General features: G+C 41.4%; 4 protein-coding genes across 4 annotated transcripts; 1 reads left to right on the forward strand and 3 right to left on the reverse strand.

The window, feature by feature from the left end:
* Positions 1-95: 95 nt before the first annotated feature.
* On the reverse strand, positions 96-2270 carry Cbr-cht-1 (the record flags this gene model as incomplete). The annotated part of the gene is made up of 4 exons (XM_002644322.1): positions 96-439; positions 493-1805; positions 1897-2011; positions 2189-2270. 4 exons carry the CDS (start codon positions 2268-2270, stop codon positions 96-98), a joined length of 1854 nt encoding a protein of 617 aa, XP_002644368.1.
* Positions 2271-5015: 2745 nt separating this feature from the next.
* Cbr-vit-4 lies at positions 5016-10072 on the forward strand (the record flags this gene model as incomplete). The annotated part of the gene is made up of 6 exons (XM_045239477.1): positions 5016-5879; positions 5927-6211; positions 6264-9301; positions 9346-9577; positions 9624-9762; positions 9810-10072. 6 exons carry the CDS (start codon positions 5016-5018, stop codon positions 10070-10072), a joined length of 4821 nt encoding a protein of 1606 aa, XP_045095357.1.
* Positions 10073-10384: 312 nt separating this feature from the next.
* On the reverse strand, positions 10385-12786 carry Cbr-unc-78 (the record flags this gene model as incomplete). The annotated part of the gene is made up of 6 exons (XM_002644324.1): positions 10385-10491; positions 10548-10734; positions 10779-11275; positions 11324-11816; positions 12022-12500; positions 12714-12786. 6 exons carry the CDS (start codon positions 12784-12786, stop codon positions 10385-10387), a joined length of 1836 nt encoding a protein of 611 aa, XP_002644370.1.
* A 1137-nt stretch (positions 12787-13923) lies between these two features.
* Positions 13924-20440, reverse strand: Cbr-dhs-27 (the record flags this gene model as incomplete). The annotated part of the gene is made up of 13 exons (XM_045239478.1): positions 13924-14049; positions 14399-14560; positions 14615-14725; positions 14768-14839; positions 14882-14985; positions 15032-15265; positions 15334-15480; positions 18609-18681; positions 18732-19469; positions 19518-19712; positions 19758-19945; positions 19991-20057; positions 20366-20440. 13 exons carry the CDS (start codon positions 20438-20440, stop codon positions 13924-13926), a joined length of 2292 nt encoding a protein of 763 aa, XP_045095358.1.
* Positions 20441-23674: the final 3234 nt, after the last annotated feature.

Genomic DNA, 23674 nt, shown 5'->3' on the forward strand with positions numbered 1-23674 from the left:
GCAACATATATCCCGTGGAATAAAGTGAAATTACAAATTGAAAAACAAAAAAAAACAAGGAATGCACGAATTGAATCAAATTACAGAGCAATAAATTATTTGGCACATTTCGATGGGTCTGGTCTGTCGCACATCATAGTGTCGGCGTGGAAGCTGAGCCCATTTGGACATTCAAAGTTATAGGAAAGTCCATTGACACATCTGATGAATTTGAGACAGTCGCTTGGAACACCAAAGAATCCGTCCTTGGTACACTTGAAAGCCTCGGTCGCGGTTGTTGGGGTCACAGTGGTCGTTCTAACAGTTGGAGCAGCTTTGGTGGTAGTTGTAGTGGCTCTGGTAGTGGTCACGGAGCATCCCGATGCAGTAGCAGTGGTACAGTACTTGAGAGACGCGGAGAATTGAAGACCAGATGGGCAAGCCATGCTATAGGATTGTGCTGAAATAAAAGAATGAAATGAATTTGTCAGTAAAAATTATCTGAAAACTTACAGTTGATGCACAAAACGAATCGTCCACAGTTGTTAACATCTGGCCATTGTCCGTTAGCCTTTCCCGCACAAACATTGGAAGATTTTATGGTGGATGTAGCTGGAGCACAAGTAGTTGTGGTGGTGGTGGTTACAGCGGAAGTCATTGGTGGACGTCCTGTGGTTACAGTAGTGGGCACAGTAGTGGCCAAAGTGGTTGGAGCAGAAGTGACACCTCCCTTCTTTGGAATAGTGACTCCACCGAGCTCTCTAGCGATCACACTGATAAGGGGATAGAGTTGTCCGTTGGAGTTGCTGCATCCGGCATTGAAATCATCAAAGTCAAGCGTCCACACAAATGCTCCTCCGTATCCTTCTCTCTTCACATAAGCCATCTTGTTAGCAAACGACTCCTCATCGTCATATGACCACCATTGGTTACCTTGGACTAAATATGGGACTTGAGATTGGCTATCCCAGTAACGAGTGGCACCACTGGCAAGCATCTCGCAGAACTCAAAGTAGGCTCCAACACCAGCTTCCTGGACGTATTGAGTGATTTTGGCAGGAGATCCGCTGGTTCCTGGATTGATAGAACTCGCATTGTTCAAAGTCCATCCTCTTCCATAAGTTGGCATTCCAACGATGATCTTCTCCTTAGGCATACCCTTCTGGTTCCAGTATCTGGCAGACGAATCGACATTCCATCCGTTCCATTCAGCTGGGAGCTCGGTGGTAGCGTAGAGGGGAGAGTTGAATCCAACAAGAGAAGCCCAGGCACCGAAGAAATCATAACTCATGAGAAGAATGAAATCAAAGTTTGGAGCAAGATTTGGGATGTCATATCCAGCGTCAATTGTGGCTGGTCCAGCGGCAACGGCAGCGGTGATGAGAAGACGTTCTTGGTTGGTGGATCCTGCTTCTGATTCGCAAGCAGCCTTCAATTCCTTGATAAGCGCAACATAGTTAGCCATATCGGTCGCTCCGGATGGGTACTCCCAATCGATGTCAATTCCGTCGAATCCCCAAGTACGTACAAAAGTGATAGCAGAATCGATGAACACCTTTCGAGACGCAGCGCTTGCAGCCATTCCTTGGAAGAGAGCAGTTCCGAAACTCCATCCTCCGAAAGAGAGAAGAGTTTTGAGTTGAGTGTCGGTAACCTTCAGCTTGTTCACTCTTCTATACATTCCTTCTCCAGCCCAGTCATTTGGCAAGTCAGCTGGATCATAAGCTCGAACGGTGTAGTCGGCGTTCATCCACCCGAAAGCGAACAGAATGTGTGTGCAGAGTCCTGGTGTATAATCCTCTGGCACAAACTTCGCACGTCCTTGCCTATAAGAATAGAAAACTAGACTACTCTTCCTCAATCATTTTTCGATTATATGCCTCTCACTCTCTCAAACAAAATGATCAAATTACAAACCTGTATTGAGCCCAGTTGGTGAAGTAGCATGGTCGAATGTAGCTGTTGGTTGGTTCGGCTCTTGCCACGTGTCGTGACGAGAGTTTGTTACGTGCAGCGACAACGTCCGCCGGATCTGAAGTGAGAAACGTGTGAGAGAGTGAGCACTTGTTTACGTGCTGTTGAACTATCCGCAAATAGACGAGTGACCAACCGAAAAGTCAATAAGACACTCTTTTCTGGTGGTCATTCTGATTAGCAAAAGTTAAATTTAAGTTTATAAAAGCTAGGGCGTCTTCAAATCTATACTTACGGTTTCTAATAGTTGCACCAGTCCAGGAATAAGCAATTGGCGTTATGACACATGCTGCCAGGAGAAGCTTTGCTAACAGCATTCTGAAAAACGGAAATGAAATGAAAATTATTTTCAAAACGACACTGGTCAAGAGTGGAGGGCAATTGCGGAAGAAAAAACAGCATTTTCAAGGGAACAAAAATGACCAAAATGTACATAGGTAGCCGGACGGGGTGGTGGTTGTTTGAGCACCTCGGCTTCCACCACAATGCACTTCGTACAGTGTGCTCATTTTCCACCGATTATCGCTCAGGGGGCAAAAGGAAATAAAGATGGGTGAGGAAGAGAAGCGGAGGGGCTCCTCACTCTCTTAGCGCAAAAACCACCGCACAAACAAATCAAAATCATTAAGACGAGATTTGAGACAAAACATCAGATCTGTCTGGAGAAGACAGCTGACCAGATATAGGAAGTCACCATCCACTAGAAGAATACCGGGCTAGAATGACTAGGGGTCCTGGTCTGGCACACATCGGGCCAATTGGGCGTGGTCTACCCGGATAGTCTGTCAGCCTAATGGTCCAGGTCACAGACTGACGTCATAAACAATAGGTGAGAAAAGGTCTGGTCTTTGATCGCATCTTCTGGGAAGGTAATAACTGAGCAGAATACCAAATGTTTGATGGAAGGGGTATTAGAGATGGACATCTATGGATGACAATTGCTCGGAAAAGATCAAATGATCAGATGAGGGTCAGGAGACCAAAGAACAGTTTTTGGGGGAATCCCCTCGAGGAGGGGTACTGTAGATAGATGTGGGTAGGCCTTATGGTAAGACATACACCAGCCTCGGTTTTGTAGTTTTCAAAAATAGAGCATCTTAACACGGGAAATGCGTGGTTGGAATGTTTCCCGACCGCCCATTGGCCTTCCTTATCAATAAACTGTTTTGAATCACCACAAACAACAAAAATGTTACTAACTTGAAGAATTATGAGGAATAAACAAGATAGGATCTAATGAGAATCTAATTTGTCAGAAAAGAAGTAAATGAGGAATTTGATGACTAATGACGAAACTTGTGGTAGGAAGGAAGAGGAAGAACATATGAAAAAATTTAGTGATTTAAAAAAAGTAATTCACTATGAAAATGAGGGGTAAATACAAAACATCTGAAATATAGAGAATGATCTTTACAATTAGGTTCAACACTCCATTTAGCAATTTTCAGTGTCAAGTAAAAAACGAAAATTTTCGGATTTTCAGATGATGCCAAATTCTCAAATTTCCTTAATTTTGTTTATTATCCTGGTACACATAAATCGGAGCTGGGCGGAAGAGAAACGCCGATTACCCTGGTCGAAGATCCGACAACGAAATTTACCGTAACCTAAGGATACTCATTTTTTTCAAATTATCAGAGAATGTTGGAAAACCAGACGTCTTAAAAATTTCCTTTCATTTTTCCGGCTATAAATGATTCATTCTTGTTCAACATGTTGTATGTTCTTGTTTTTGTTTTTGTTTTTAATTGAAAGATAAATATTTCGTAATTTTCCCATTTTATGAGTCAGCTCTGAATTTCAAAAAAAAATCCTTCGTTTTCTTCCTCAGCGTTCTTTTCGTTTTCAATTTATTCCTGGCATATGCTTTTAGGATTTTCGTTCATGCCATTTTGAATTAAAATTTAAAATATAGAATCTCAAAAATTTCGCCTTCGAGTTTTTACCCTCATCTATCCACGCGTTGCATTGACTTTCTTATGGCACAGCCCTTCCCAGTCAACACCGAACGTAATTCTTGGCCGTTTTCCCCAGCAGTGTAGTCCTCAGCCATTTATATCTCGGGTTCTCCATCTTTTTTCCTTTCACACTAGGAGAAAGGGGTTCTCTAGCAAGACGAACGCAATCTTTTTTCCTATTGGATTATGTGTGTGGTGTACGACTCATTTGCACATTTGGCGTTGTGTGTCCTTTCCTCGTTATGCAACGACCTTTTCTATTCTGCTTTTTTCAATCAATATAATCTTTTATATTAGATTTGTAGCTTTATGTTCAAGTTTACAGCTACCATGGAAATCGACGGCTTTGTTATCGTGGAGAAGTTCCCAGTGATTGAGGTTGTAATTTATTTCCGAATTTTTCATGAAAATTCAATTTTCTAGAAACCAAAGGAGAAGATCAACGATAACTCGGAGACTGCCAAGGATAGCAAGGACATCAAAGACCCATTTGTAAGTTTAATTCTGATTTTAGGGGAATAAATTATTTTTCGAGTCAAAACCATAAATGGAGATCCAAAAAATTATAACTATACTTTCGAAATGGGTTCTAATTATTACAAGCTAACATTTCCAAAATTTTAATCTGTATATTCATTCAAAATCAGTTTTCAGGACATCATGGTCGAACTGGCCGCTGCTTACGGAGAAGAGTCTGACTAAACTGATACATCCACTTCTTTCCTTCTCAACACTTGCATTCTGAAACTGTTACCCATACTTTCTGTCCGTGAAATAAAAGTAATGAATACTAAAATGTCTTTCACAGCTTTTGTGATGTTCGCAACGTTTGAAGTGACTGAAACAAAAAAAAGATAAAAACGGTCACATAGACGTCCACCAGATTTTGCACGCAGAGTTACCGCACGAGAGTGACAGGTTGTACTCTGATCGCTACTTTTTTGACATTCATACTTCATTTTCCCAACTGATAATGGTGTAAATCGAAGATTGACACAATCTTGATTGTTGAAATCTTCTAGAATAGGATGATTTCTGGGAATAATGTCAATTTTAACGTCTTGTATAAAAGGGGTGCTTGGAACTGAAATAATCACTCTCGCAATGAAGTCGATCATCATTGCCTCTCTTGTCGCCTTGGCGATCGCCGCCTCCCCGGCCCTCGACCGCCCATTCTCTCCAAAGAGCGAGTACATCTACCAATTTGACGGACTTCTTCTCTCTGGACTCCCAACCACCTCTTCCGATGCCTCCCAGACCCGTATTTCTTGCCGTGCCCTTATTCAAGCTATTGATGACCGCTACATCCACCTTCAACTCACCGATGTCACCTACTCCGCTTCCCACATTCCACAGACCGAGAAAATGCCAAAGATGAACTCTTTGGAGCAACGTGAGCTCTCTGACGAACACAAGGAAATGCTCGAGCTCCCATTCCGCGCTCAACTCAGAAACGGACTCATCTCTGAGATTCAATTTTCCACCGAAGATGCTGAGTGGTCCATGAACTCGAAGAGAGTCATCATCAACCTTCTTTCTCTCCGCACCTCCGCCCCAGTTGACGAGATGATCCAAGAGGAAAAGTACATGGAAACCGAGAAGGACTCCCGTTTCTTCACCGTCAACGAGAAGACCATGGAGGGAGACTGCGAAGTCGCCTACACCATTGTTGAGGAGGGAGAGAAGACCATCTACACCAAGTCGGTCAACTTCGACAAGTGCATCACCCGCCCAGAGATGGCCTACGGACTCCGCTTCGGATCTGAGTGCCAACAATGCGAGAAAGAGGGACAATTCGTCAAGCCACAAACCGTCTACACCTACACCTTCAAGAACCAACAACTGGAACAATCTGAGGTTCATTCCGTCTACACTTTGAATGTCAACGGACAAGAGGTCGTCAAGTCTGAGACTCGCTCCAAGATCGTCTTCGTTGAGGAGAACAAGATCAACAAGGAAATCAAGAAGGTGAGGGAATATAAAGATATGTCACTATTTCATTTATATCATTATAGGTTACCGGACCAAAGGAGAGCCTCGTCTACTCCGCCGGAAACGAGTGGCTCATTGAGCAATTCTACCAACAAGGAGACAAGGTCGAGGTCAACCCATTCAAGGTTATCTCCCCAGAGCAAAAGTTCGAGGAGCTCAGAGAGATTTTCCGTCAAGTCCAAGAGCTTGAGGAGAACACTCCAGAAACCGTTCATATGCTTGCCCGTGCCGTCCGCATTGTTCGCATGCTCTCCATCGAAGAGCTCAAGAAGGTCCACACCAAGATCTACACCGAATCTGAGAACAAGGTAAGTTGTACATTTAAAACTGAGCAATCTATACACATGCGAATACATTTAGGTCCAAAGACTCATTGAGAGCGCCTGCGCTATTGCCGGAACCAAGAACACCATTCAACATTTGATTCACCACTTCCATAAGATGACCGTCTCTCCAATCAGAGCTTCCGAGCTTCTCAAGTCCATCCAAGAGACCCTTTACCCAAGTGAGCAAATCGCCGATCTCCTCATCGAGCTCGCCAAGTCCCCACTTGCCGAGAAGAACGAGCCACTCCGTCAATCCGCCTGGCTTGCCGCCGGATCCATCGTCCGTGGATTTTCTGCAAAGACCCAAGATCTTCCATTGACCCGCCCAGCTTCCCGTCAACTCAAGGAGAAGTACGTCCGCGTCTTCATGCAACTCTTCCGTTCCGCTGAATCCACCTACGAGAAGGTCCTTGCTCTCAAGACCCTCGGAAACGCCGGAATTGATCTCTCTGTCAACGAGCTCGTTCAACTCGTCCAAGACCCACGTCAACCACTCGCCATCCGCACCGAGGCTGTTGATGCTCTCCGTCTTCTTAAGGATATCATGCCACGCAAGATCCAAAAGATCCTTCTCCCAGTCTACAAGAACCGTCAAAACAAGCCAGAGCTCCGTATGGCCGCTCTCTTCAGAATGATGCACACTCTTCCAGAGGAGCCAATTCTTGCTCACATCGTCGCTCAAATGGAGAAGGAATCCAACCAACACGTTGCTGCCTTCACCTACAACGTCATCCGTCAATTCGCCAGATCCACCAACCCATGCTACCAACCATTGGCTGTTCGCTGCTCCAAGGTTCTTCTCTTCACCCGTTACCAACCACAAGAGCAACTTCTCTCCACCTACTCTCAACTCCCAATCTTCCACTCCGAGATGCTCTCTGGAGTTCAATTCGACTTCGCCACCATCTTCGAGAAGAACGCTTTCTTGCCAAAGGAGGTCCAAGCCTCTTTCGAGTCTGTCTTCGGAGGAAACTGGAACAAGTACCTCGTTCAAGTTGGATTCTCCCAACAAAACTTTGAACAAGTAATCGTCAAGGCTCTTGAGAGACTTTCCCGCTACGGAAAGCAATCCAATGAGCTCCGCTCCCGTCGTGTTCAATCTGGAATTCAAATGCTCCAAGAAATCGTCAAGAAGATGAACATCCGTCCACGTGTCCACCGCACTGATGCACAATCTGCCCACGCTGTCTTCTACCTCCGCTACAAGGAGATGGACTACATCGTTTTCCCACTCGACATGGAAACCCTTGACAACCTTCTTGAGAAGTACGTCAGAAACGGAGAATTCGACATCAAGTCTGTCCTCTCTTTCCTGAACGCTGACTCCAAATTCGAGCTCCACCGCGCCCTCTACATCCACGAGTCTGTCCGCAGGATCCCAACCTCCATTGGAATGCCACTCACCATCTCCGGAAAGATGCCAACCGTCCTCTCCTTCACCGGAAAGGTCACCGTTGAGATGCAAAAGCTCGGAGCCCGTCTTATCCTTGACGTCGTCCCATCTGTTGCCACCACCCACGTCACCGAGATGCGCTTCTGGAGCCCACGCTTCGAGCAAGGAGTCAAGTCTCTTCAATCCGCCCGCGTTCACACCCCACTCAGACTCGAATCTACTGTTGAGCTCAAGAAGAACACTCTTGAGATCACACACAAGTTCGCCGTTCCAGAGAACAAGAAGACCATCGTTTCCGTTCACTCCCGTCCAGTTGCTTTCCTCCGCATTCCAAAGAATGACGAGACCCAATACACCGAATCTGAGGAGAAAACCATCTCCCACTCGGAGTACCAATGGACCACTGAAGAGATCGACCGCCAATACGAAGTTCTCGGACTTAAAGTCAACGCTCAAGGAAACATCCTTTCCCAATGGTCCCTTCCAAAGGTCCTCATGACTGAGCAAGACTTCGAGTACACCCTTGAGAACAAGAACCGCCCAGCTGAATTCACTGCCCGCATGACCATCGGAAACTTGGAGAAGACTGATCTTTCTGAGATCAAGTTCGACAAGATCTTCGAGAAGGAATTCGACTCTGAGAACACCGAATCCGAGTCCCGCCGTCAATACTTCCACAAGATGATCCGTGAGATCAAGGCCGAGCAAGGATACATGAACCTCATCACCCTCAAGCTCGAGGCTCCACAACAAACCTACTTCAACTCTGAGCTCCGTACCACCTGCGACCAATGGGTTCGTATGTGCAGATTCGAGATGGACTCCCGCCGCTCCCCAATCTCCGAGGAGACCAAGGAATGGACTCTCCGTACTGAACTTGTTGCTGCCCGCCCACAAATGCCATCTTCCCTCCGTCAACTCCGTGAGCAACCACACCGTGAGGTTCAACTTGCTCTTAATGCCAAGTGGGGATCTTCCAAGAAGAGCGAGATGACCGTCACTGCCCAACTCGAGCAATCCAAGGAACAAAAGAAGTACATCCGTAACATTGAGCGCGTGTTCAACGGACTTCCAGAGTACGAGCTTTTGATCAAGGCTGCCCGTCTCAACCAAATCAACGTTGTCTCCGAGTACAAGCTTACCCCAGAGGCTGAGCACACCTTCTCTCGTCTCTTCGATCTCGTCAAGGCCTACAACTTCTGGACCGTTTCTGAGAAGCGTGTCGAGAATGAGGAACGCCGTGTCACCCTCCAACTCACCGTTGAGCCAATGTCCCGTCAATACGTCAACATGACTATCCAAACCCCACAACAAGAGGTTGAGATCAAAAACATCCGTGTTCCACGTGTCGTTCTCCCAACCATTGCTCGTCGTGCCATGATCCAACAAGCCTGGGAGAAGACTGAGACTACCTGCAAGGTTGACCAATCCGAGGTCTCCACCTTCGACGATGTCATCTACAGAGCCCCACTCACCACCTGCTTCTCTCTTATTGCTAAGGATTGCTCTGAGGAGCCAACCTTCGCCGTTCTTGCCAAGAGAATGAACAAGAACTCTGACGAGCTCTTGGTGAAGGTCATCGGCCGTGAACAAGAAGTCATTGTCAAGAAGACCAGCGAGGAGTTCCTTGTCAAGGTTGACGGAAAGAACATCCCACAATCCGAGCTTGAGCAATACGAGTATGTTATCCAATTCCAGAATAACAAATAATTTCACATTTCAGGATTGAAATCCTCGGAGACAACCTTGTCGTCATCCGCCTTCCACAAGGAGAGGTCCGCTTCGACGGATATACCATCAAGACCAACCTTCCATCTGTTGCCTCCAAGAGCCAACTCTGCGGACTCTGCGGAAACAACGACGGAGAGAGAGACAACGAGTTCATGACCGCTGACAACTACGAGACTGAGGATGTTGAAGAGTTCCACCGCTCTTACCTTCTCAAGAACGAGGTAGTATAAATTGTATTTCTTTTTTAATTAATTCAAAAATAATTTGCAGGAGTGCGAAGTTGAAAACGACCGTCTTTCCGAGAAAAAGAACTACAGAAACAAATGGGACAGAGAGGAGAAGAAGAGAGACCAATCTTCTTCCGAGAGCTACGAGGAATACGAGGAGGAATCAGAGAAGTCCGATAAGAGTGAGTAAACCTGTTGAAATCGGTTGCAAATCATTTCTTACTTTCAGAGTCCGTCGAGAAGACCCAAATCAAGGAATTCTCCCACCGCGTCTGCTTCTCCCTTGAGCCAGTCGCCGAGTGCCGTCGTGGATACAAATCTGGAAAGACCTCCACCAAGAAGATCCGTTTCACCTGCATGCCACGCCACAGCGAGAACGCTCGCCGTTTGTTGAAGGAGGCTCGTGAGCAGAACATTCTTGACTTGTCCGACTTCGAAGTCTCCTACGTCGAGTCCGTCAAGGTCCCAACCACCTGTGTTGAGGCTTTCTAATCTGTCTATACGTGTCACCTTCTTGTGTTTTATTTGAAGTAGTTTCTCAAAATAAAACTTTTCCCTAGATAATCAGCTGTTTTGAAAAGAAAAAATTCTTATCAGTTGCTACATTTGATGCAACTATGTATAATACATTTTCTTTTTTCACTTCAAGTCAAAAAAAAATTTCATGTACCAAGTAAGTTTGACTACGCGTTAATGAAAAACACTCACAATGAGCACAAATAATAATTTTGAGATAAAATATGATAATTAATTTTTTGAAAGTTGTAGGTTACATGTTTGCAGTTTGTAAGATGACTACGATAATTAAAGTGGAACATTCCAGAACTTGATATTCGAATCCTGCCCAGCAGAAACAATAGTGGTTGCGTTCAACCAGAGAACCGAGTTGACAGAGGACATTGCGTGGGCTCCTGGAAAACATGTGTTGTGTTGATTGCAAAATAACTCAAAAACTAAGAAAACCTACCTTTGATGATGATTGGATGATCAGATGGCTTGCTCATGTTCCAAATAATAACCGAGTTATCCAAGGATCCAGTAGCCAATCGGTTGTTGTCAGGAGACCAAGATACGCAAGCTACCTTGGCGGTGTGGAAAGTCCAAGAATGGGTGTGAGCCAATTCGAAGTTGTTGGCGACGATGTAAAGGATAACCTGAAATTTTTTAAATTCGAAAAAATATTCAAACCCTGAAAAACCTTTCTAGATTGATCGGTTGCTACAAGAATGGCTCCGTTGTTTGAGAAGGCGACAGAAGTGATTTCAGCAGCATGTGAAATAGTTTTGACTTCCGACAGACTGGATCCAGACAGCTTATACACATGGACCTTGGAATCTTGTCCACCAACAGCTACCAATTGCTTATCGCTTGAAAGTGCCACACACGATGAGTTGAAACCAATTGGCACTTCTGTTAATTTTCCCTGAACGTAAATTGCCACGTGTTTGTAGCAAGCAGCCACCGCGATATGTCCATCAGCGGAAACAGCAAGTCCTAGTGGTTGAGAAGAGAGTTTGGCGCTGACAACCTTGCTGGAATCTACACTAGATTCTCCAGCGGGGACAACTTTAAGGTGATCGTCCCAACTGACAGTGAACAAGTTTCCATTGGAAGTGGATTTGATTCCAGTGATCATGGTAGCATGAATCTCTGGGATGATACGGTTGGATTTTCCAGTGGCGGTTTCCCAGGCAGCTGGAATAAAAAAATTGAATCTAGGCAGCAACAGAAGAAAAAACTAACTGATATGACCTTCAGCATCAGCACTGTAAAGTGTCTTTCCATCAGAGCTGGTTGCAAGAGCAGTAATAGCCTTATTGTGTCCATATCTGACCTCATCAACACTTCCAAGCTCTGGGTTGATAAGATTGACAAATCCAGTGGCGGAAATCGATACCAATGCTTGCTTGGTCCAAATGATTCCAAGCTGTTGATCTTCAATCTTCGATCCAATTGTAACAGTCTTCTCAACCTTCAAAGTAGACACATTCCAGATTTTCACGGTTTTATCGGCAGAAGCTGTTGCGATTTTCGATCCACATGGACTCCAGGTGAGACCGTACACACTTCCAGAGTGGGCGACACCTTTCAACGAGTCGTCTTCAAATACTCCGACTTTGGTTCCGTCAGCTCCGTTGTAGAGAATGATAGTTCCATCTCCTCCAGTTGAAGCAAAGAGGGATCCGTCAGGGTTGAAACGGACAGAGTGAACAAACTTGGTATGGTCGCCAAAGGTCTGGTAATGCAATTTTAGGTTTAAGCGGGCCTTTGTAACTTTGTAAAAGTAATAGGTACCGTATTTCTTCTAACGGTATCGCACCCGATGCATCAATTTTGAGCTGAATTAACTCCTATGAAAGATATAAGAGCTCAAAGTGTGTTGGGTGGGCTTGTATCAAAGGAAATACGGTAACTGTTTTCAATTGAAATTAAAAACTCACACTCTTAAACTTGAATGGTGGTCCTTCAAAAATTGCAACCGTGTTGTCATCAGATCCAGACACAATACGGAACGGACGCGATGGTTTGAAGTCGACACTGTTCATTGCGCGCGCCTGTCCAGTCAAATTACCATTGGAAGTTCCGGTGTCAAAAAGGAAAACATGTCCGAAGCGCTCTCTTCCCTCTCCAACGGCAGCGATTCTCTTACTTTCACTATCCCATGCAATATCTTTGACTGGTCCCGAAAAGACTGGAATAGTGGTTTTAAGGATGTGAGTGGTTTGAGTGGTGTCCCAGATTCGAACATTTCCATGGATGTCTCCAGAAGCGCAGTAGTAACCACTTGGACTATATTTGGCCACCGTGGTTTGATGAGAGTGCTCAGTGTAGATCTCAGTATTAGTGAGATTGTTCACCGGACATGTGTAAACCGAAGTTCCATTGCAATAGAGCACTTTGTCACCGGCAGGAGTGTTTCCTAAAATCACAATTATAAAGAAATTTGTTTTCCAACTCATTTAATCTAAAAACTGTGATAATATGGCAAACTGATAAAACGTTTGTGATATTATGCTTAACAGCTTATCAGTTGACAACTTTTCCATGTTTTTGGCAGGAACCGAGACAGATTAGCCTAAAGTTAAAAGTCACAGGGTCCTACTATTACAAGTTTTACGGTAGTTTTACTTACCCAAAACTACCGCAGTTCCTCTGGCGGTTCTTGGAAGTGATGGGAATAGAGCAGTTTGAGAGAACTCGGACATTCTGAAAATTGGGTTATTTTATTTTGAAGTGTCCAACGAAGGCTTAAGGTCTCAACAAGAAAAAAAAACAGAAGATCAATGAATCCGGACGAGCAAATGGAGAAAAGTCCGATGGACGGCAAACTAATGAGGGTGCGGAAGGACGATCATAGGTCATTAACAAACAAAAAAATGTCCGAAAGATAACTAGGAGGCCTAGAAAACACTAATGCGCATAAAACTAATTGTTGAACTCATTCAGATCGACAATGACTTCTTTATAAACCATCAAATTTGGAGAAAACGAACGGAATACAGGAAGTCAGCTACAAACAACAAAATTCCACCCACAGAACAGGAAGAAGACACGGAAAGAGAATAAGTGTTATTGTTGTGAGAAAGAGGAGGAGGAGGTCAATAGAAAACTCGCCGGCTCGGCCGTCGCCGCCGGCCCATCGGGTGGAGAGCATTCGAAGACAGCAGAATGTCTTGTTTCGTCTGCGACTCTGCGATTGCCGCTGTCTATGAGAAATGATGGGAAGAAAAGGTTCACGCAAACAGAGGATCGGCTGTAAACCTCGTCGCTCATCGACCGCTTATTTATTATTAGGAGGACCCGAGAGAATATCGATAGGGATTTGTGTGTGGGGGAAGAAAGAGTGATTGGGATGGAAAAACAAGTTCAGAAGCAACGAAAATAAGACGAAAATTGGCACGGTTTCGCAGTTTTTGTCAAATAAGAAACACTCCATTCATTCACTTTTTTCCCGATGAGACAACTCACAAACCACATGTGATTCATGTTTCCAATATGGCAGAAAAAAGAGGAGCTGACTAAGCAAACGTAAGCCGTATGGCAACAAAAATGATTATTTCTTTTCCCGCCGATGTGACTTGAACAAAGTAGAACATGACGTGCTCCTTTTTTGACTCACAAAAAGAAACATTTTCTGGTAACCGGTACATATATTAGTGACAAAAAATTTTTAAAAACGGTTTAGTAAGAATAAAATAATTTTGAGAACGTGAATGGGAAAATTGATAAATGAATTAAAAATTTAGAAATTAATTTAAAGAAAAAAATGATTACTGTGACGTACTAGAATTGAAGATTCAACAAGAAAAGTAAACAAATATGAAATGATTATATGAACTGAGTTATTTATCCTTTCCAGAATTCTTAGCTTGATATGAGGCAACGCGATGTTTATGAACTCCAAGCATTACCACTGGGACGAAGAGAACTTTGAAGAACCAGAAGGAGAAGAGTGTTCCGAAAGCGACCTGAAAATCAAAATTCAGGAGTTAGCAAAATAAACTCATACTCCTGAAAAACATTTTTGAATAGAAAAGGCACTGTGAATGCTTTAAAGATGACCATCCAACACGTGTGTTTTATCTCAGTTCCTTCAAAAGATACTAAAAACTTGTCAACTGACAATATAATTTTCGAAGAACCACTAACATTTTAACAGTTGACAAAATGTTGACATCTTTTACATGAAACAAGATAATTTAACTCCAAGTTCACGCATTTATGGCATATATATTTATATCATATATCTCAGACAAATTGTAAGTTGAATCTCATCTGGGTCTGGTATAATGACTTTGAAATTCAACAAAACAGTACCTGAACATCATGCTGCACACATCCGGTAGTAATCTCCCAGTGGGTTCCGATAATTCTGACAGCTTGCTTTGCAAAGTTTTCTGGAGTTACCACGAAAATATTGTTGGCCTCTTCGGCTTCATACGATGCTACTTTTGTGGCGACCAGCATTGGGATAAGGCACTGAAACAGTTCATAATGAATAATTCGAAAATTTTTCAAATGTATCACGCTTACTTGAACACGAACTCCGGTACCACGGTATTCATCGGATAGAGAATCAGAGAAAAAGGATAGTGCTGCTTTACTAGCTGGATAGGAGCTGAGATATGGAAGTGGACGCCAACCCTGAAATGGCCGTTAAATTAACTATCTAGGAATTGAACTTACAGTCATTGAAGAGATGTTAACAATGATTCCTTGCTTTTTTTTGACCATGTTTGGGAGAACAATCTCGGTCATCTAAAATTTCGTAAGTTTTTTTGAATCTTTACTCTAGTTTACCTTAACAGCAGACATCAGATTGACTCGAAGAATAGTGGAAGCCAATCCCTCTGGAAGCTCTGTGAGTGTTCCAATGATGTGTGGAGCAATTCCAGCGCAATTGACTGAAAAATATACAGTAAACTAAAATTGTTAAAGGTGGAAACCTACTCAAAATCCCAATATCTAGTGTGGAAAGGTCTTTTGGCAAATTTGATAAGTCGTCCTTTTCGAAATCATGCACATGAAGCATAACTTCACATCCATATTGCTCCACGAGCTCCTGTTTAGTTTTATTCAATTTGTTTATATTGCGCCCAATTAGGTAGAACTTTCTGAGACCTCTTTCCTTGCACAACTCTTCAATATATGCTCTTCCGATACCATCTGTACCTCCGGTGATCACTAAAAGTTGTAATTTTCGAGTATCTAAGTATCAGAACTGCTGCAAATAAAATATTTCTTTTATTTACCTGTCCAACTGTCCTTCAAATATTCCAAATCGTGTTTTGGTGTGATAAAATGCACTAGAATGCTTTTGCAAATAATGAAAAGGAATTTGAGTACACGAATACCAAGGTATGAGGCAAATCCATACTGTAGAAGGTTCCACAAGAAATCTGGCATCTGCAAAGTTGAAAATTGTGAAATTAAAATGAATTTGAATAGAAATATATATATATGTTACGAAACACTTAAAACAAAGTGGTAGATTTTTGCATTGATGAACGATATGAAAATCGCGGAGGAAAGACGGTGACAGGATAGAAAACCTTTTACGAGTACGAGTAAGTCGGAGAACGGGGCCAATTCGGATAATGAGAAAAGTTATCCAAGGCCACTCTTGCGGACGTACAGACAGGCGGCTAGACACACCAACTTGGAGTGTGTCGGGCGTCTTTCTGAAGCCGACCAATAACAGCGTACGGATGACCTCGCGCAACTAGGGACAGGAGACGATATGCATAGTTTTGTGGTGGGGATATTCTGACCGTCCTAGTTGTGAAGAAGAAAAAGATAAAGAAGAATGCAATCAGAAAGCAAACAGTGGTATGCAACAGTTGGAAAAGTGACCAAGTGTAACACCGGCCATTTTATTGGATTTGTGTAATGGTTGTTTTTCAAAAATTCTGCACTTTCTAACAAAAACTGAGAAGACAGGTTTTTTGTTGTTCCAGCAGTTTATCGAGTGTCAGATTCAGAAGTGTTTTTGCTTCTGTTCAAGTATGAATTCACAATCTCAAATATGGTGAAGAAATACTATGAAGAATACGGTGAAGAAATACAAATCTAAAATGTTAAAATGGTTTATATAATTTTTCATCAGGTTTCTTTTGACAAACAATCAGTTCGATCAATGATCATGTTTCAATCTCGCCTACACTTTTGTAAAAAAAATAGAAAATAGAAATTTTCGAAGATCGATGCTTGAAAATATGTCCTGTCAAATTCATGCCTATTTTCCATGGAAATTAATTTTCTCTTCAAAAATCAATGGGTCGTTTTCCAAAAATGGGAGCGTGAAACTGTGTATGCATTGTTTTTATGATTTTCCAATTAACAGAGGCAGAAAACAAAAGACTTCAGAACTTGATATTCTCAAAAACTGTAGGATGAAAAAATGTCATTTTGTGACACACTACTTGAAGTTCCTAGTTCTATCCATTCATCTCATTTGTATCAAAAACATAGTTTTAAATCAACAACTCACGAAAGTTTGGTTTCAAATTAAATAAAAATACACTGAATTATACTACTATCATTGAATCACTTTATTAAAATTGAAAAATTTTAAAATTGAGTTTTAAACATAAAGAGAAATCAACATCCCATTGAGATGAGAAGATACGATTAATTCAAAAAAAAACAATTTTTCTTCAATTTTTAAGCTTTTCCAGTTGATTTTCAAAAATACATTGGTTACGAATACTCGTCGCTGTGATCGGAAATTGAAAGAAGTTTCAAAAAACAATTGAAAATGTTAGGATATTTGACAACAGCAATTCTGTCGAACACACAAGAAGACAGAAAAAGATGTCACCGGTTGAATCTTATCTGGTTCATCTTTTGCAAAAGTTTTTAATGTACCTAAATTTTCTCCGTCTTTCGAGTATTGATCGTTGATCTCATAACATGATCTTTCTCACGATAAAAACTTTTTAATTCGAAAAATAGAACATCCATCATCAAAATGTCTGGATTTTCGAACTTTCAATCTAAAACGGTTTGCTACATGGTTTCTGCTTTGATCTGATCTCTAATCGTTGAAATTCTATTGAAAAGAATGAAACTACGATAGAACAATTGGGTTTGAAGATGTATTTACTGTGAACTCGAAAATTAATGTTGAATGAATTCAAATTATTTGAATTAAAACAATTCGTGCGAAACTAGAAAATAAAAATTATGAACAGTTGGTATTTATTTATAGAAGTTTTGTACTGTCATGCTTTAGGCACTAGAATCGCCTTACCAAATTAACGGTGATGAAAGATAATATATCGTTTTCTCTAATAGAAGCCCATGAGCTTAAAAAAAGAACTTTCTGGAATAATCAATAGCCATGGTGAATTTCTATTTGAAGTGGGCTTATATTAGAGAAAATACGGTGTACAGGTAATTATGAAAAACGTCTATCAGCTGATAACAGTGATCTGTAATCTCGTGTTATCGAAGCTCAGCTGGTACAACGGGCACCTCCAGCGACGGGTTCACAAGCTCAACTCCACGAGGTCAAATGATCAATATTTAAAACCATTTGTTTCCACATGTCCCCTCTGTTTTCATATAAAATTAACCAAAGTCGAAAATCTAGGGAGTTCTTTAGAGAGGTCTGCGGTCTTGTTCTCCATTGTTCATTTTAAACTCAAGTAATTTTTGATATTGTATTCACTTGCCCTTTCCCCCTTTTTCGAAACTCCATTCTCCCGGTCTTAGTTCTAGCACAATCTTACAAAACTGCGTTTAATCCCATCATTGGCAAGCAACTTCCTTTATAGGGGATCACAACAAAAAAAGAATAGTGGATTAGGCGAAAGCTCAAAAATATTTGATAATGTACTAAGCAGAAAAACATTAGATTTCCTAGCTTCCTAAGATATAACATCACTCTCAAATCGCTGTTTCTAGGAATTCTTCTAAAATAATCCTTGATTTTAACAAACTTCGAGTTGTTCTCCACGTATCATTTTGACATCATAATCCAAAGCATCATTTTAATCGGCAGATCTGACTTCGACGTTTCCATTTCGAAACCTTATAATTAAAGAATCAGACACTAAATTATCAAAACAGTTTTATGTTCAAAAAATAAACTCATTGTGCTCCAGTTGGCGCGATTCATTATGGTTTTCAAAATGAAAAAGAAATCTAAAAACCACGTTCTGATAAATGAAAAAAGCAAACAAACAAGAACATATTTACAGCACAAAAAAGTTTTATTTCCTCCGAAAAATATTATCAACATACCACGAAAAAATAATTAATGGGCGGACACTTTTAGTTTGACAAGAAAAATGGTGGGGCACAGGGAAAATTGTAATTCAGAAAAAATAGAATGCTTCTACAACCGAGATCGTTTTGTTTACAAATATACCGGAACGCTACATAGCAGTGATTTCGTTTTGTGTGATTTTTAGGGGGATGGGGGTCATGAAATGATTATCATCGAAGAGATTATTGGTTCACAAATATGAACAAAAATAGGAATGAAGCAGAGCGTCCAATCTGGACAAATTAATTTACAAACCGAAATCTGGATACTCCTCATGGAAAGCGTCAAGAGCATCGTCCCAGGCGCCAAGTACTTTTCGGAGGAGTTGCTGAAAAATTGAGAATACAAAACCATTCATATGAGCTTACTGTGGCTCACCTGATTCCTATTTTGTTGCACAATCTCGTCGTCAGCTGGTTTGACACAGAGCATGATAGAAGTTATGAACGGAAGATGAAGTGCGTGAGCAATGAAGTTACGGCGGTAAGCTCTCATAAATTGGTTGAGTGTCATTTTCAGCTCCTTTCCAGCATCCTTGGCCTTTGCCTGTAGCAATTTGAAATAGTATGGAAGGAAAACTTTCTCAGCCAATCGTCGGGTTTCTGTATCGCAGCAGAAGGTGAGCATATGACAAAAGTCTTCAGCAATGCTTCCAGTGTGCACATTCTGCCAGTCAATGATTGCTCCGAGGTGGTTGGAAGCTTCCTCACTTCCATCCACAGTTGGGATCCACATGAGATTGTAAAACCAGAGGTCTCCATGACAGAGGAATGTGTCGATTTCCAACGCTTCGTGTGAATCGCGCAGCACCTTCACAAACAATTCGCGGCTACTGTACATCTTCTCAACACGTGAGAATGTTTCCTCAAGTTCCGGATTCCGAGACACATACAACTTGACAATGTCAGTCATGTTGGATACGGTATCGATAAATTCCATTGGGAACGGGAACTTTTGCTTCCAGTCATCAGATAAATCAATGGAGAACAAGTGAAGGTTGAGCATTTGGCAGCCGATGGAAGCGATTTGTTGAAGATTGAGTGACTCGTAGTACGGTACACTGACCATTCCTTCCAAATCTTGCATTACAATAGCTCCAGTTGTTTTTCCATGATTCTGAAATTTAGAAAATCGGTATTGTAAAAACTGATTACTGTATTTTACCCATTGTTGAGAATGGAAACATCTAGGAAGTCTCAATCCTGGAATCTTGTCCATCAAATAGAATTCGACTTCTCTGTTGAAGAACATTGTCAATCCACCAATGAATTGCTCGTCAGCTCCTTCTGGCATCTTTTGATTAGTGGTCATTTCCAAAGCTGCTTTGATGTTAGTGGTTTCAGGCATTTTCACAATATACTAAAAATCGGAAATACATTTTGCTACCGTATACCTTGTACATACCTTGTGCTTCTGGTTGTTTTTGAATTCCACAGTAACGCGCATGATTTGAGATACAAAACCGTCGGATCCGAGTTGCTTGCACTTGATGTTCCGGACCTTGTCACTATCCAACAGTGCTCCCAACGATTCAATGAGCCATCCAGCAGTAAGACCATGTCTTCCGATTGGCATTAACTCAGCATCGAATTCTAAAAAGATTACGGTAATTTCAAATTTCCATTGAGATTTCCTACTTCGGCTGAAGAACTCGTGTTCTCGGATGTTTCCAGCACTGAAGAACAGTAAGCGAAGTTGTAGAATCTAAAAAATGATATGAAAACTATTCGTTGCGGAAAATGTTGCAATAGTCATGTAGGCAGCTTAAATCTGATGGAGAAAAAAGGTTGCAGCTTAAAACTTCCTTATTGCATTTGTCAAAATGAATAGAATGCTTTTTTTTGGAAATATTATCTAGATCTGCGACAGCTCAGCTAGAGAACGGTACATGGAAATTTCGAAGGGCAACAAGAGGGTTTTGGTAGACTGGAATGCATGTTTTCTACTGTCTAGTCTACAGATACAAAGCAAAACAAAGAATGAATGTTTCTTAATATAGCTGGTTTACTCACCTTAACAATTTCAGAAATCGAGCACTTTCTCCACCGATGGATATCCGAATTCAACGCCACGACTTGAGACTCCATGGCTCCAGGCTTTGACACAACAGGTTGATCGTTTCTGGGATACAAAGAAGTTTTGATGGGAAAACAATGAGGAACAAAATTGTGTATCAAAAAAATGTTTAGGAAATGGTTGAACAAGGAAGCAAAAAATGAAAAAGAATGGTGAGAAGAGGAAAATGTGCCTCTCGGAGAATGAAAGTTTTTTGGGGTCGGACAAGGAGCGTTCTTGTTTCCGTCGAGCTTATATACGCGGTTTGGGGCGGATCGGTTCGGCTGATACCGCTCTCTGATTCTAATTATTTTCGCCTGCAAGAATCGAGCTGGAAAATGGGCGGAGCCCACCTTTCCCTCTTTCCAAAAAAGACGGGGGGGGGGGCAGCAGAAGACTACAATGTTTCGGTCAAGAAAGTCTTAAGCTTTTCACAGAACAACGGCTGTGCTCTTGGAGACTAGAGGGGGCGGAGCTTTGGTTTTCTCTTGAGTAGTGGTACTAGCAATCAGTTTAACACATGAAACACCATGGACCACATTTGGCTGCTGATGTTCGTTTTTCCCACTTAACACTTGTCACCAAATTAGTAGACCGTTCCGTTGAGGAAGAAAAAAAAAAGAAAGTTGATAAAATTAAAAGTGGAGAAAGTGACGTGAACTACTAAAGTTTCAATACATACGATGTGACTATTGTGGTTTTAGGATTTTCGAATTTTCTCGTCGTCTAAATTTACTGTCCAAATGAGGCGGACGGTAAACAGTCTGCAGACGATGGCACTACATTGGATCGGCGGGCATTTTATAGAGAGAAGGGCATGTACTTTCGCTGGTTTTTGTAATGAGCTTTCGTAATAAAAAGATCTGGGTGTGATGCAACAAAGAACTGTTTTAGAAAAACCCCATCATCTGCCTGGAGACTGATTAGGAACCGATGCTTCGGATGATTTTGATGACGTTCCGTTAGTTTCTGATGTGTTTCCACCACAGTTCACCGGCTTGTGATTACAGTATGTCTGTCAACAATTTGATCGGTCAGCAGGCAGGCAAAAAAAAACAGTGCAGGTGCTAATTTGTGACGTCAAGAGACTATCCAGTCATTTTGCCAATTTAGAGTTCAATGTAGCATTTGTAAAAAAAGAAACTTCCGTTTTTTTCTCCGGATTGTTCGAGAACTATACCGTGACGATGATGTCGCTGAAGTTGTGACGTCGCTGTCTTCAAGGATATGAGATGATGGTGAACTATAGTCCCAAGTAGTGTCTGTAGATCAATTTTGTAAGAATTCGGTAACAGGTTCAAGTGGAATAGTTGTATTGTTCCAATGCTCTCTCGTCAAGAAGTAGTGAGGAAGAATCAAATATGAAATCAGATCGCCAAATTTATCTAGTCGGGCATACATTTTCACTTTGCGATAATACAAATTTTGTGTGATTAGATATGCGCAAAACGAGGTATACGATATTTACTCTTCTGATCTGTGATGCCACTTTTCTTAACTTTTTTTTCATTGTCTACAGTAACCATTTGATTTTGTTCCTAGAAGATTTGATCTCCTACTTTAGGTATTCTGATTCAGAGCCCAGCAGCAGTACACGTGAAGTTCTCATTTGATGATTAAAAATAAAAAAATAAACAATATTCAAAAAAAAAAACTAATATCCTATCCATAGGATTAACGTTTTCTGTTCCTCTTGGTTCCTGTGTTATGTGTTTCTTTCCCAACTTTTTGATGACTTTTTCCTGAAATAAGGATTCTGCAAAAAGTCCATATTTTTGTCTGATTTGTCACGTATTACCAGGACCACTGTGATGTGTCTTTTTGGCGTGGGAGGCCTTCTGAAGTGTTCCAAAAAGAAATACCGTAACAATTAGAAAGATCATTGAAACAAATGTGTTCGTTTATGGTTTGTGATATGATCATTGCCCTCGGGATTTTTGATAAAATTTTAATGATAATGAATTATGATGATAATGAATCCGTAAAATTTAGAAACACATTATGTACTATTTCCCAATACAGACTACAAATCCCAAGATCCGTGGTTTGTAGACACCTTGTTGAATACTCTCTTTGATACTTTGATCTTCTACCCGAACCCTAGATAGATCACAAAGCAGAATTGCGGGACAGCCAGTGTTCACTGGGCCAAAAGTGTGACTGTCCCGGAGAATATCTCCAGACAATATTTTAGGGATTACGCCGCCAAGTTCTCGAGCATTCTCTTGAAAACTTTTTTTGATTCATTTTCAAACATTAAAGAAACCTTTTCCTTAATCTTGAGCCCACTTCCAAGAATCCGAGCCGCTGTTCAACATCATTTTCTCTGTATCACGTGGATTAAGACTGATCAGTTCTGGAAAGGGTATGCAAAAAAGAATTCGTCGTCTACAAACTATGAACTCAAAAGTACGAAGTATATTTTGGAGTGGAGCCAATCAAGTCTAATTGATTTCTTACTGATTTGATTAAGAGAACAAGCACGTACTAGGTTTTATTATGAAATGTTGCAAAAATCCACCCACAGAAGTTTGTGTCCTACCGTACACGGTCACAAAAAGCAAGACAATTTTATTTGTGAGTGAAAAAAAAGCGAATTCTGAGAACTCGGGTATTGTTATTTGTTTTTCAGAAAATTAAAAAAAAGTTTTTTTGCTCTTCACCATTCATATCATAATTAGAGACACCCTCCCCCACAAAGGTTGTTTATCAAGATCAAGTATAGTTTTTGTTTTTTTTTTTCGTCCACTGGGTTCCAGACGGTTTTTCCCTGTTTTCATAGGATGTCGCAATTTTGTTTCATGAGCAACAATTTGAGATAGAAATTCATTTCCTGGTTGCTTCACGATGTATCAAACGGTTGCATTTCTTGAATTAAACAAGCCAATTTCGATTCCAACCAGGAACACATGTTGCAAGAAGTAAAACCACAACAAACACAACAGGTTACGGTGGCAGAAAGACACAAAAAATAGAAGTTGATGCGATTTTCGTTTCAAAATCAGCGAACAGACATAAACTAGACAGTCAAACTATATCGTGAACCACGGTTTGATGTCATCACGAATATCGAGTGTCATCCTTCGATTTTTTTAATGCACCAAAAACTCTGTGAACCAGGAAGTTGTGAATTCTGGAGCCCGTGATCCATTATCGTCCTCCGCTTTTTTTTTGCAACATGATCAAATCCAAAGTGTCCTCAGAATTGAGTTGTGCTTTGATTAAACGTCAGAAAATTGTTTTCCATCCGCTCCAGATGTGTCAGA

This window comes from Caenorhabditis briggsae (assembly GCF_000004555.2).
Source record: "Caenorhabditis briggsae complete genome, chrX, whole genome shotgun sequence".
NCBI classification, from domain to species: domain Eukaryota; kingdom Metazoa; phylum Nematoda; class Chromadorea; order Rhabditida; family Rhabditidae; genus Caenorhabditis; species Caenorhabditis briggsae.